Genomic DNA, 14,089 nt, shown 5'->3' on the forward strand with positions numbered 1-14,089 from the left:
AGGCTGAATGCATTTCTTGGGCATGGTTTCATACCAACACAGAATTCAGCTTTGTACTTGCACAAATAAAATATTTGGTTTGCTGTCTTTCAGCGACCTGGTTACTGTGAGTCACATCAAGTCCAGGTATTCTTTGATCACTTCCAGATCCCTGCTTCCCTGTTTCTTTTCTTCCCTCCTCTATTCCAGTAAATCCTTACTAGCACAATCCTGCCTCAAATTTGCTACTGGTAAAAGCAAACCTTTTTTTTTTTTTTTTTTTTCATCCCAAATATGAAAAGACTTTCATGAAAAGTACCACAAGGGCAGTGCAAGTGTTTTTCTGGAAGGTGCTATTTTATATCTAGTGAGTTCATATGTACACTTTTGTCTTTAATTACTGACAATCCACACAGTTACCAGGTAGACTGTGGTTTACCTGCTTCTGGTGTCCATATCCATTCTCTCAGGACACAATTCCCACCTTATAACTAAATGACCTGACTTGGATCATTAATATTTTCCATCAAGGAAAGGAGGGCTGGTGTGAAGCCTTTGTGTGCTTTGCCTACTCACAGGAGACTTAAATGGGAAAGGGGAAAAAAAATTGCAATCAGCAAGTGAGGTTCTGAGGCCAGCTTTGCTTGGACAGGTCCCTCAGGGCAATGAAAATGTGACAGCCACAGTGGAGCCATTCTGCAGCCAAAGACTCCCTTTGTCTTGGAGATGGATTTCAGGTGGGCTTCACTCATCTCCAAGTTGTCTCTAAAGCAGCTCAAGGACCAGACCTACCTGGGACATTTTTAGGGAGATGCCTGTACCCTCAGAGCACAAGCAGCGTTGGGAACAGAACCTGTCCCACAGGAGAAACTCTTGGATATTTAAGTTTATTTCAAATAGGTGATCAAAGAAAAAGAAAAAAAAAAACCCAAATAAAACAGACTTAGTATATATTTGCTTCTCTTAAAAAATTATTCCATGAAAGAATTTTATAGATATCTAAGTAGTAATACAGATTTTTATATACAAAATTCCATTTCAAACAATTTACTGTACAAAAGAAAGTATAAGCAGCTGTTACTATTCCATGATTTCAGCAAATAATGAAAAACTTGGATAAGTATGTGTTCAGGATATAGTTCCACCATTTACAGGAATGTCAGTATTAAGTTGGGAGCACTTTTAGGTCAGTATCTACAGATTAAATCCCCTTCAAGGATGATTTCTAAGATTTCTCTTCAGAATAGGTAGTTTGACTTTCTCCTGGATCTTCTGGGCTACCAAGGAATGAGAGGAAGAACAGGTTTTCAACAAAATGTGTGGGCAAAATTCTGCTTGATTTCTCCCCACTCCCAGTCCTATTGCAGTCAGTGGGCCTGATCTGGTAAACATTTACTACCAGGCATTACATTTATGTATGTGGGAATACATCAGGCAGGATTTGGCCCTACAGCAACATACTATCATAAGTTACAAATTTTTAAAATAGTGACATTCCTGCAAGTCAAAATACAACAGAAAGAAGAGTTAACAAAATATAAGCCCTTTATTAATAAAAATCTTTGGTTAGATCAATATTTTAAATAAGCTTCAAGAATATTTGGCTAATACCATTTTCTTTCTTCCACATAATTTCTCTTCTGGTACCTTCTTTGGACAGACTACAGAAAAATATAAAGTTTATCACATACTTTAAAACAAATAAATATATCAAAAGCTATATATAGAATTATTTTTAGAGTTCTAGCATTAATCTTTAAATTAGTTTGGCAAAGAAAAAAGAAAAGAAAAAAGAAATAACTAACTTCTTTGGAAAACAGTTTGGTTTTGTAACAAACCATACAGTAGTTAGACTTTAAAGAAATCTTTCCTTTTTTTTTTTTTTTTCAGCTTTATAATGCAAGTGCCATGGACAAGACAAAGCAATAAAAAATAAGGTTAATTGCACCAATATTATTTGGAAGTGCAGTTTATCAGTCGACAAAGCAAAACTAAAATGTATTATGCTTAAAAAGAGCTGTACTGATGGGGTCTAACTATTCATGATAAGTAAGGATTTCAGACTTATACTTCAGGGAAAAGCTCTTTGTACAGAAGATAGAGGATTTTAAGACAAAAGAAAAGTCCTGTAGCTAACTGAAGGTCTGGTCCTGTAGCCCCAGTGCAGGCAAAGCTTCCACTGAAGACAGTAAGTGGGATGCATTTGGGATTTACTCCTCTGGCACAGCCTCTGGGAAGTGCCAGCCAACAGCAGAAAGTCTGTGGGAAAAGCTGGCTGGGAAACACAGGTGCAAGCACTCCCTGTTCCTGCTCCAGAGGGCTACAGGGAAAAGCCTGCCTGGGACAGGGCTGTGCTGGAACAATGGGGAAAAGGGAATTTCCTCAGCAACAGCAGTGTCGGAGTGCTTGGCAGGACAGGGAGAGTCACTGCAGCTCTCCGTGTGCTCATTAACTCAGGGCATTACACAAAATGCTCCATGACCATGGACCTGCTGGGAGGATAGATCTCTGGAATTGTGCTGCTGCTGCTGCCAAGAAAACACTTCCCAGATCCCCTGCACTGATGTTTCCAAAGGCAGTGGTGCCCTGGGGAGGGTCTGGGGGACACAGCAGGCTGCCAGAAGTGCCCCCCATACCTGTGGGGCTCCAAAGCTCAGGTCCACAGAGCTAAACCCAGCCTTGGGGAGCAAGTCAGCCCGGTAGGCTTTATGGAGTATTTAGGGAACACTGATTTTGCGTATCATTTATCTAGTTACCTCATGGACCTTTGAAGCTGGGTTTCAAAAATAGTTCAAGTTAGCATTACTATTATTATTACTTCAATTTTACCTTTATTTCATTAACTAATTGATAGGCTAAGATCAGATTATCAGAGAATATCTCTAGCAAGATTGTCCTAAATACCTGCATTTCTTAATGCACGCCAACGTCAACAGTGTTACCTAAGGATGAAATATAAAATCTCCCTGCATTACTGCTTGTGAAAAAGAAAAAAACAAACAAACCAAGACCCCAACATTGTCAGAAGTAGAATGTGGTCCTCCATGGTTGCAAGAAGGGCATTTCTCAGAAAGATGGCAGCGAAATGGCAGCACATCCTTCGACATGCACGGGGTGTCCGGCACTGGAGTCCTGCCCTTGGTGCCATGGCTTTTGTCTCTGGAATGCCTCAACAGACTCAGCTCCCTCCTCTCCTAAACGTCCAGAGGATAGGAATGGCAGGAGGACAAGCTCCCACTGCGGCTCCTGGAGAGCCTGGGGCTGTGGTTGTTACAGTTTTCCCCTTTTCTCTTGTCCTTGTCTTTCCAGGTTTCCAGCATCTGCAGCTTCCCTTGCTCTTCCCTCATGAAGACCTCCACCATGAGAACTTTCTCCTTGTGAATCTGCTGACTAATGTCCTTGGGAATGTCTGGGATAATCCAGTCAACAAATTCACTCATGAACATGACCAAGTTCTGAAAATGGAATTGTGAGAAAGAGTCAGTGGGGTCAAATGAAAGAGTGGCTGTAGGGAGAGGAAAGGGGCTGATTTTGGTGCACTTAGGAAGGAAAAATGAAGAGAGGACAATATTTGAGTTGAACTACTGGACTAAATTCCCCTCAACTGCTTTGTGTGTGCTAGAAGTAGAGAAATGCATCAGGCATTTATGGCACCTCTATGATATATGTACCAATCCTGACACTGCAACCACTTTGAAATCCAAAGGAATTTGCAATTGGTGAGTGGCTCATGAGATTTATATCAGGAAGGCAGAAGCAAATACAAGAGGAAAAATGGTAAAAAATGGTAAAATAATTCCAATTAATTTTTTCTGATTGAAAATCCTTGATTCGAGAAAAGAGAAGTCTTTCCCAAAAAGATAATTTTTTAATAAAAAAATCCAATAATTGTTTCAAAACAAGTTATTCAGATAAGGCAGACTTAGAACATTTATGTCACAATAAGTAGCATCACTGTTGTGATTAAATGTCTTTTAAGGACAAATTACAAGATTTTGGCTTCTTTTTTAGATGCAAATTAAACTTTAACTTGGAAAATTTTGAAAATCTCATTCTTGGCTAGCTCTAAAAATGATTTTGGATTTAATTTATGCTGCTTCAGTGAAATTGCTGATGTCCTATGGGAGAAATTGGTGGTACCTAACTAGTATCAGCCTTGTACTTTGCTGGTCTTTAAGGTCATTAAGTTCTTCTGCATCAAAATAGACCAGGGAATCCCTGAATAATGAATTTTTCCACTGAGGATATACCAATGCCTGGGTGGGTGAGACAAAGAGGGTGATGAAGGTGGGAAAATCTCTTTGGTTTTTCCATGAAACAACTGAGAAAGAAGACATTTCTTTTGTCCAGTAACTTATTTCAAATAAGCCAGCAGTGTGACCTACCTGAAAGACTATCACAAATGCCAATCTTGCTGCTAGGACAGCCCAGAAATCCTTTGAAATGTCATATTTGTTTTCAGACCAGGGGGGTTCTCTATAATCTTTGTATCTGCAAAACAAGACTCTGTGAATCAGGGGTGCTATTCAGAAACGTTAGCACTGGAAGGAACAAACAATATTTATTAACAAACAATAAAACAAGAAATTGAACTGTCTAAAAGAAAGTTCACTGTATTAACCTCTTAGATACAAGACACAGCTGAAACTCTCCCAATAGCCTTCAAGTTAGCCTCAAAATTAAAGATTAATACATCTTAATACCCTCTGATTACTACAAATAATATTACTTTTGCATAAGAAAGAGTAAAATTACACAGCTCAGATGATTTATTTGAAGATAGGTAAAAAGGCAACATATATTTTTCAAGCTACTTTTAAAGACCAAAATACTGAGATTCATAGAATGTGTTTAACACACGATTAGCAAAAGGTTGAAGCTAATTTTGCTATGGGGAGAGAAGAGAATTTTTCCTTAGCTATGGCATATGGAAAATCTATGTGTTGATAAACAGGATCAAGAAAAAGACATTAAATTCAAAACTACAGCATCATATCAAACGGCTCTGCATTTTCAACTGATTTTAAAATCCTTGGTATACGGATGGGATTGGAAGAAGACAGAGGCTGGGAGTGAAAAGCAAATAAATCTGGCATTTTGCTTTTGGACCACAATGCCAACACTTCCATTCCGTGTGAAATGTGTTTGCCAGCCTTGCTTAACCTCTGCCCAGAGAGCAGCAGGAGGAAGCTAGGAGAAAGTAAAAGCAAGCAAAGCTACTGTAAATGCAGTTTGGGTTGGTTTTACTTTCATCTCTGAGCAAATTTTCTGTTTAGAGGTAATTTCACCATATTAACTTGCATTATTCAAATGCATCAAGAATATAATATAAAATAATATGATTCAAAGGCAGGGTTTTTTACTTGGTCAATTAGTGTGACTTTTTTAGTATGAGTGCATCAAAGTCATCTTTGTTTTTTTCTCCCTGGAATATCTCTTCCTTACTCTCCTCTCCCTCTTCCTCCCTTTGTTGTACTCATTTTAGCTTTGCTAGTCTAAGTGCTTTCACTGTCAGATTTGGGTTTGATCCCCAGTTTTAAGATTTCATTAGCTGAAATAGGTAATTACAATTTTCCTTTAAACATGAGAAGAACAGATATTAGTTGTCAGAGGCATGGAAATTTTCTCCTGTGTGATGACGCTGTAAATAAGTCCTAAGTTCCAGTGCAGATGAGGACACTACTGCTCTCATCAGGAATTGGGAACTGGACAAAAAAAAAAAAAGATAATGATCACTATATCATGGTGTCACATCAGAGTGACATCATTTTCTTTCCTTAAAGCATCATTGTGCTGTTTATCATTATTTCCTTTCCTGGAAAAGGGAATTCATAATAATAAAACTCTTTGCATGGACAAGCACTGAATTTAACTAATTTCCCAAAATAAACTGTGAATCATCTTCGGGTCTGTGATTACTTAATATGTAAGCAAGATGTTCAAGGTAATGAATCCACCTGATATAAAAGGCTAGCAAGGTGCTAAAAAAGGTATTGAAAACACAAGGAATCTGTCATATTAAAGTAAGAATTTGCCACATTCTTAGCCAGCTGTGAAAACACTTTGCATTAGCAATCATTGAAGAGAGTACCTGCATATCTGAACCTCGTAGCCAAGATCCAGGGGGTCATTGGGAGCTGTTCCTGCTTGGAAATCGCTGACATTAAAAGAGGATAGTGTATGGTTGACGAAGCCATGCATGGTGCCATTCTCACTGTACATGTACAGGTACACGAGGCGTGGAATGAAGTCGGATGTGAATGAGATCACAAATGCCTGAGCCACAAGAGTAAAGAGTGAGCGCAGTACCCAGGCAGAGCTTAACATCATCACATCCTCAACCTGCCCAAACAGCTCACACAACTCAGGGGAGCCTGAGGGCCCTGAAAGTCGAGCATTCACTGCCCCAGCAAGGGATTGTTCGCTGCCCACTCTCCCGAGGTGCAGCAGATCCCCTGGAACAGTGCCACGCCAGCTGAGCTGTCTGCTGGGTGACAACCTGAGCACCCCAAAAATGAAGCAGCTGTACCTCCCAGCACCAGGGGAGAGCTACCACAGCTCTGCGTCCCTGTGTCCCCTGTGTCACAGCTTCTCCCTGGTGCCTTGCACAAGGTCCAACTGATTGACTTCCAGCTGTTTTTCCGTCCTGCAAACAACCCACGGTGATTTGACTCTTCAAAGTGTCATTGCCTTGCAAAAGGACGTTAATTGTGTGTGGTTCTTAACTTCATCAGGATAAAAGGATGAGGAGACTGAGCCCAGTTTTATTTTTATGGTCATGAAAGTTGCATTTCATCTAGTTATTTAAAATTTTCTGAAAAGATCGTGGAGAAAAGGCACAAGAGCCAACTGGGCTGAGTTCCTCATGACTTTAGCCTTCCTCATTTATCATCATTATGAAACATTGCCACTGGCATAAATCTCATGTACATGTCAAACAAACACAGTACAAAATGTTTTACTTATTTTATGGTAAAGAGGAGCAGCACAGTGATCAAAGAGGGAAAAATAACACTGAGTATTGATGAGGAGAGACTATACAGAACAAAGGAGAAAAACAGAGAAATTATTTCCAAAGGAAAAGAGGAGAAATGGGAAAGACAGACTAAGGCAGTGTACCAAAATAATGGGTTTGCCATGGCACAGCATAGCTCTGGGAACAAAATGAAGGGATTTCAAGTCTGGATAATGTAAAAAAAACCCCAAGAGAGTCCATGGCCATGTGGCCCTGAACTTTGCTGCACTGCCAACACATTGAATTTCAGCTAGCCTTTGTTTCCATCTTTCCCCAGATGGGGTGCAAGATGGATGATTGTGGATATCTATTCATATAGAATAGTGCAGAAGTACATTCATTTAGACCTGCTAAATTTTTTGTTAAATGTTGAAATAAACTTTTTTTTTCCAAGATTTTCCAAGCTCTCTAAGTGGGGACAATACAGCTTGAGGGCAGATTTTTCATAGAGTGATTCTGCACTCTGAAGAGCTGAACTGATTCTCACCTTACCCAAAATAGTACTGAAATTAAAAAATATGTCTCATCCTACTGATAGTATTTCAAAAGAGTAAAAGTAAGCAGCTGTGGTCATACTTGTTTGAAGGACAGAACCATTTTATGAAAACATTCTGGAAAAAAGCAGCAGTGACTACTCATATTACTTATATATACTTTATATTATTGCTACTGCTGTCACAGCTTGAAAATAAACACAGCAACTCATCCTCAAATATTTCCAAAAATTTCTCAATCATGTACTTTCAGTTGATTTTGTGCTGAAATAAAACTAATGAAGCAGAATGAAAAAGCCAGCCTATTGAATTAAAATTTAATTCATGCTGATTTACTTACGTTTATGATGACAGCAAGCTTTCCAATACCTCTAAGGATATTATACCAGATTCCTAAAGAAGGAGATAAACATGTGAATGCTGTTCCACCCCTTAAAATTAGATAAATTACATCTTGAGTTAACAGAGTTAGGAACATGTATGATTGTGCTGACCTAGTTATAGTTTATATAGAAAAGTAACAAGCTATAAGAAATTCATCTAATGGCTTGTAAGCAAAAGGATCCTGACTGTGTTTGGTACCTATTTTTTTGAGGTTTTGAAGAATGGGATTGAACTGCAGTGAATTGAAATTATCACATTCTCAGAAATAAATTAAAAAAAAATCAAATGTAGATGCTAGTGAGACTCAGGGAAAAAAACAGTTTGAGTTTTTCCTGAGCTACTCAAAGAAAAACAGAAGGGAAAAAATTAGAGACAACAGAAGGGAAAAAAAGCTAGCACCTGCTGTTGTGGAAAGAAGGAGTGCGTGAGAAACGTGATGCTTTGGTAAAACCATGTTTATAAGAGGTGTTGCCTTCCTTGGACCAATGAGCTTGATTCTATCCTTGGTTCTGCGAACCAGTCTATAAATATGTGCCTACTTTTGCAATAAATTGCTGCTTTTTCTGCTTTCTGCATGAAGCCTGTGTTGCTGTATTCTTTCGCCGCTTCCCAGCCTTAGAGTGACAGTCAAACCCTCACCACAATCAAAGAAATCAACATCACCCTCCCATTCACCTCCACCAGCAACCTGAACCTGCAGCATCAAATCAGGGAGTCATAAAGCACCCCCGAAGCAAAGTCATGGCAAAACATGATGTGTTCCTCAAGTCTAGGATGATCGTAGGGCACAAGGATGAGTCCAAAGAAAAACTCTGCCTGTGCTGCAGTAGAATGAATGTAAGGTTTAATAACAGATAAACTCTGCTCTTGCTGCTTGGCTATGTGACAAGGACAATTCTTTCATTCCTACTTTTATTTTTATTTCAATGAGCTTTTAAATCATAAGTAACCACCATTTGGGAGAAGCAGCTCCCTCATGACAAATAGCAGTAGGTGTGAGCCCCTCTGTAAGGCAAGGACTGGGCTCTTGTCCCCACACAGCTACAAAGCCCAGTTCCAGCTCCATCCTCTGCAGTTCTCACCCTTCTGACATTCCTGCTGAGCAGGGACAAAGAGATACATCTACCCACAGATTTTTGAGTCTCCTCTCATTCCCAAGGGTACTTCAGAGGCCAGTGCAGAGTTACCTAATGTAGAAATTTTTGTTTCTGCACAAAAACTGCATTGCCAGGAAGGGCTGTTGATGTCAGAACCATGTGAGATATTTCGCTATTGCATTGATCATTTTGATTTAAAAAGTGATAATATTTACTTAATGAAATATTCATCTGAATTTAAAGCTTTGGTCTTCCTATTTTAAAGGGAAAACTTCAATAAATTATGACAATTCACAGGTAAACCACAGCTGAATGTTTTGACTTTTCCTATAAATATCTCCCTGTTATTGAAACTAGCTCAGCATAATAATATCCTGCCATCAATCCAGGAACAAACAAACAGGGATACAATAACAATATCCACTTACCTATATCCTTTGCTCTCACTGCTACCGGTCTCCTCAGCTCAGTAACAAATTTTTTGGCATCCAGACGGATTTCAATGATGTTGTTCAATAAAGCAAATAAAGGTGCCAGAGGAAAGGAGGCAACAAACAAAGTTACAAACCCAAACTGGATAACTGGAAAGAAAAAGAAAACATTTCAGTGCCTGTGTCAGTATTTACCAAATGCACCCACAACCACATCAGTGCCAGCCCTAAAATTCTGACAAGGTGATGAGTTCTGGGAGACACAATCCCATTTTCTGTGTCAGGCACAGTTTGCACAATGGCTACTCCTTTTGGGCATGAAAGGGCCAGTTGCCACCTTGTAAAAGGCAAGGCAATAGTAACCAGAAGGATGGGGGAGCTCCTAAAACAATTTTCCTGTGGGTAAAGTTGGCATAGGAGTCACCTGAAGGGGTGGGATTATGGCAGTGACTGTGTTGGCTCTACCTAAACTTGCCATGTTCCACCTGGCAGGATTTTGGCCTTCACCAATCCCATTGGAAGCTTTGGAAAGGACATGGCTGATTCCTGCCTCTGCCAGCAATAACTTGTTTCCTATAACCTGAGATCATATTTGCTTTTTGCATGAATGTCATGCTCATCCTGCTACTGCCAGTGCTCATCTTTCTCCTGTTACTTCCAAATGCTGATCTCAGTAACCACATCTTTTCTTATTTTTAGGAACTGGCAGCATAGCCTTGTAATTTGTACCACTGAACTCTCATCTGCTTCAAGTACTCTGAACATCAAGGTCACCAGATACTGTAATTTGTCTCAGTCAACATAAGATAGTACTTTTAAAAACAATTCTATATGATCTGCCAAGTACAACCAGGTCTACAGACTTGCATTGCTCTCAGAAGATTTAGTTCAGATATCAGATAAAAGACTCTGGCATGGAAATTATCAAATCTGAACTAACCTATTTTCAGTGAAGGGTTCAATTGATGGTAAAATATACCTCACAACCTCAATTAGATAACACTTAATAATTTGCATTTTAAACTTGACAGTGATGTGTTACATGGCTTGAAAGAAAATATCTAAAATATCATTCTAAAGTAAAGGCTTGCAAAAGCAGAGAGCACAATTCAGCCTTCCAGCAGCCAGGGCTGGCTGAAACACGCTCCAGTCCAAGACTGCACACATTAATAATTCAGTTATCTCATATCCCCTCCCTGCTGAATGTGCAGTTCAAAAAGCCCAGCTCTCCATCCCAATTAGTCACAATAATTATGATTTTAAATGCCTTCTTTCCACCTCACTCACTCATTTCCATGTACTCAGGGGTGAGTCCAGCAAAGGGCTCCAGGTTATAGTCCACTTCATAGCGCTGCTTTTTCTTCATGTGTTCTTCATGGTCTAGAGAACGCCGACGCTTCAATTTCAAATATCTTATAAACTTCTTCATTTTTCTGAGGGAAATTGGGACAATTTGCTGAGCACTCCATTCTGCTCACTCAGTGCTCATTTCTCAGTCATTTTACATTACCAGGCACAATACTTTAAAAAAAGAAAGTACAGAAGTTGCTACTTACGGGATGCCAATCTCAAACAAATTGTTCTGGATCAACTGCTTGCCCAACATGATTATACTGAGCTGGATACACAACTCCATCAGGCAGCCTCCTGGGGCACACTGGGGTGAACAGAGCACAAGTCGGTCAGAATATATCCTCCACCCCATCCATCCAACACGATCCCAGAGAGGAGAGAAATTCAATTACCTCTTCCATTCGGAAGGAATGGAAAATGTAGACGTAGTCGCCCGGACGTCCAACAAATCTAGGGGCACAACGGTTAGAGTCAAAAACATCAGACGGATTTTATACTTTCAATACTTGATTCCTAAAGTAATTTATGTCATACTCCATGCCTCTGAGTGGGACCACGTAACGTTTAGTCCTGAAAAAGTTGCCAACAAGCTGAAACCCTGAAAAGCCCTTTCAGCACTCACCGGCCTTTGAAGAATGCCACGTAGAAAATGGGGGTGTAGGCATTGACAAATTTCAGCAGGAAAGCCTTGAAAATCAGCCGCTCCTCGAAGTTCTTGTCCGTCTTTGGTACCTCTGGAACCAATGGGACATGGATGAGAAACGTTATGGAATTATCCTACCTAGACACATTTCAAGATCTTATAAATGTGGGTTTTAGAGAACATCAGCCACCTTTTAAAAAAGGGCATAACGCTACACATATGTATAAAAAAGAAGTACGGCTGCACTGAGGCCAGTGGTCAATCTGCTGACACCAGTCAGACACATTACAATAGCAATTCCAATTTCATTCCACACTTGCCTGACCCTCATGACAATCATTTGCAGATGGGCAAAAACTTTACCTGAAAAAATCTCTGGAGCTTTTGTTACTGACAATTTTTTGGAAATAATTAACACCCAAAAAAAAAATGTTCCACAGTGGGATTTTATCCACTTGGCTCTGCTCATGAGCCCAGTGATGCTCCAACGCACCGATCTGCGTGAGCCACCTGGCGATGCAGCCGTACACCTCGTCCAGGATGATGATGACCACCAGGTTGATGATGACGGCAGTGGCGGTGACGGTGACGCGGACACTGGAGCGCCCCGAGGGCGTGGAGCTGATGGCCAGGGCAGCGGCTGTGGAGATCCTGTAGATGATCACTCCGAACACGATGGCGAACGTCAGCCCGACCTGTGAGGAGAACCGCCCTGAACCTCACCAAAGATTCACCTTTAAACATTGGGATTTAGAAATAACCTTAAAAACAGGACTTGTGGGCCACACCCCAAGCCCATATGCAATGCTGCATTAAGGCTTTGATGAACTGTGGGAAAGGAGTGACTTCCACTACTTGAATATCATATGAAAATGAATGACACCATGATGCCACAATTGCAGGCAAAAGGCTTGTTTTTTAAAGGCACCTAAATGTAAACTCCATACTTGGCAGTATTAAAAAATACTACATATTGCTAATAAATAAATTCTAAAATACTATATATTATTAATGAATATAAATAATAATTAGAATTAATATGAATACCAATTTTGAAGTATTAATGGGCTTGCATTCAGGCTTGACACCAGCAGCATATACATATGGTATTTCTTCTGTGATAAACAAAAAACCCCAAATTTGAAACAGATGGGAGTATTTCAGCTTCACTCTACACACCAGCCTCCAAATCCCTTACTCAGGCTCGCTGTGCTGTCATAATCACAAACTGAAATTAAATCTGATTAAATCAACACACTTCCTGGAACAGTAAAATCTCTCTCAATTTTTCATTGCTTAAATAAAGGCATGATTTTAAAACACGATTCTCAAAAGGTACTGATTCTTCAGCTGAGCATATGAAATTTGCTGCATTTCAGTTCTCTGAAAATACAAATATAAAAAAACCTCAACCCTAAACCAAAATTCCTACTCCAGAAAACCAAATTAATTGACTTAGTCTGGGGAATTTTACTTCTGGAAAGGGTTTCAGCTTTTTTAAAATAAATCTGCCAATCTGTTCTATAATTTGAATTATTATTATTTCTGTCAATATTTGTTTTAAATGCTGATGCTTTATCAGCAAATGGAAGAAGGCTCTTCTCATCATTATTTTACCTTTTCCTTGAATTAAGTGCTCTGTTTGCAATTCTCCTGTTAGATGGTACAGCTCCAAATTTGACTGATTTATTAAAAATCGTTGCAATTATGATTGCAACTGGCAACGTAATTTCTTTCCTAAAGTGTGATTATAATAATGATGTTGGTCTCTACTTCCTGACTGCTTTCTGAGAGGGCTCTGAACTTTTTAAGATTCACCCCATCAGTAGTGTGGGAATTTCATTTTTTTGTTATTGGAATGAGACAGCATAGTAGAAATTCAAGCTCTTGAAAAGATTTTGCATCATAAATCAATAAAATGCTTGAATGTTTTCACTGAGAAAAAATGAATGTTGAACCACATAGACCTGATAAAGTTTCTATCACTTCTCTTCCATACAATAACTCAGTAACAAAAATTCCAGATTTTGCCAGGTGATGCTTACCATGAAGATGATGCTAACAAAATTGGTTAAATAGGCTGGAAAACGGTCCTTCCACGTCAGCTTCTCTTTATCCGTCTAATTTTTTGGGGAAGGGGGAGGTGGAAAAAGAACATTTAATAAAGAAGGGTGTGATTCTGCACATGGGATGAAAACAGAGAGGGGAAAGGAAAGGCTGGCAAAACCACAACCAGTTAGAAGATGCAGACACAGTGTTTACAGTCACAATTCCACACAGGCAAATTGTTTACTCCGTATCCAAGTTCAGACTGATCAAGTGCCTGTGCTGGGAGTATAAATAAACCACATTTTTCTGTGTACTTTTTGAAGGAAACATGCAAATAGGTTGTCATAAACCATGAAATAAGTTTTCTCTTGCTGTTAAATATTTTCTTTTGCTTTCCCTAGAAAAATCCCCCTCCTTCCTCTCCCTCTCCACAGTTAATATTTGCAGCTGTGCTGTGGCACCACTGGCTCCACTGAAATACAGATTTAAGTATTAAATTAATTCAGACTACAGAGTAGCTCCAAGGTGAACACTCAATTGACAGGGAAGATTTAGTTTTGGTATGTGGTAAGACTTGCAATTTCTTTGATATGAGTGATTTTTAATTTTACCTATTCCCATGGTATTCAGTGGACTATACTAAT

The 14,089-nt window shown here is 39.4% G+C and overlaps 1 protein-coding gene across 5 annotated transcripts in view; it reads right to left on the minus strand.

The window, feature by feature from the left end:
• Positions 1 to 1,866: 1,866 nt before the first annotated feature.
• Positions 1,867 to 14,089, minus strand: part of ANO1 (anoctamin 1) — a 70,161-nt gene continuing 57,938 nt past the window's right edge. For 4 of the 5 annotated variants that reach the window (XM_079308477.1, XM_079308478.1, XM_079308476.1 and 1 more), the window contains 11 exons: positions 13,442 to 13,516; positions 11,890 to 12,091; positions 11,376 to 11,487; positions 11,146 to 11,203; positions 10,957 to 11,057; positions 10,688 to 10,833; positions 9,398 to 9,550; positions 7,829 to 7,881; positions 6,071 to 6,255; positions 4,365 to 4,470; positions 1,867 to 3,434 (listed from right to left, as the gene is read on the minus strand). In XM_079308477.1, coding sequence (XP_079164603.1) covers positions 3,174 to 3,434; positions 4,365 to 4,470; positions 6,071 to 6,255; positions 7,829 to 7,881; positions 9,398 to 9,550; positions 10,688 to 10,833; positions 10,957 to 11,057; positions 11,146 to 11,203; positions 11,376 to 11,487; positions 11,890 to 12,091; positions 13,442 to 13,516 — 1,452 coding nt within the window. In that variant the 3' untranslated portion in view covers positions 1,867 to 3,173. The remainder of the gene's footprint in view (positions 3,435 to 4,364; positions 4,471 to 6,070; positions 6,256 to 7,828; positions 7,882 to 9,397; positions 9,551 to 10,687; positions 10,834 to 10,956; positions 11,058 to 11,145; positions 11,204 to 11,375; positions 11,488 to 11,889; positions 12,092 to 13,441; positions 13,517 to 14,089) is intronic. The other variant, XM_079308479.1, reaches the window with a different exon arrangement.

The sequence above is a fragment of the Erithacus rubecula genome (genome assembly GCF_903797595.1).
Source record: "Erithacus rubecula genome assembly, chromosome: 6".
In the NCBI taxonomy this organism is placed as follows: Eukaryota; Metazoa; Chordata; class Aves; order Passeriformes; family Muscicapidae; genus Erithacus; species Erithacus rubecula.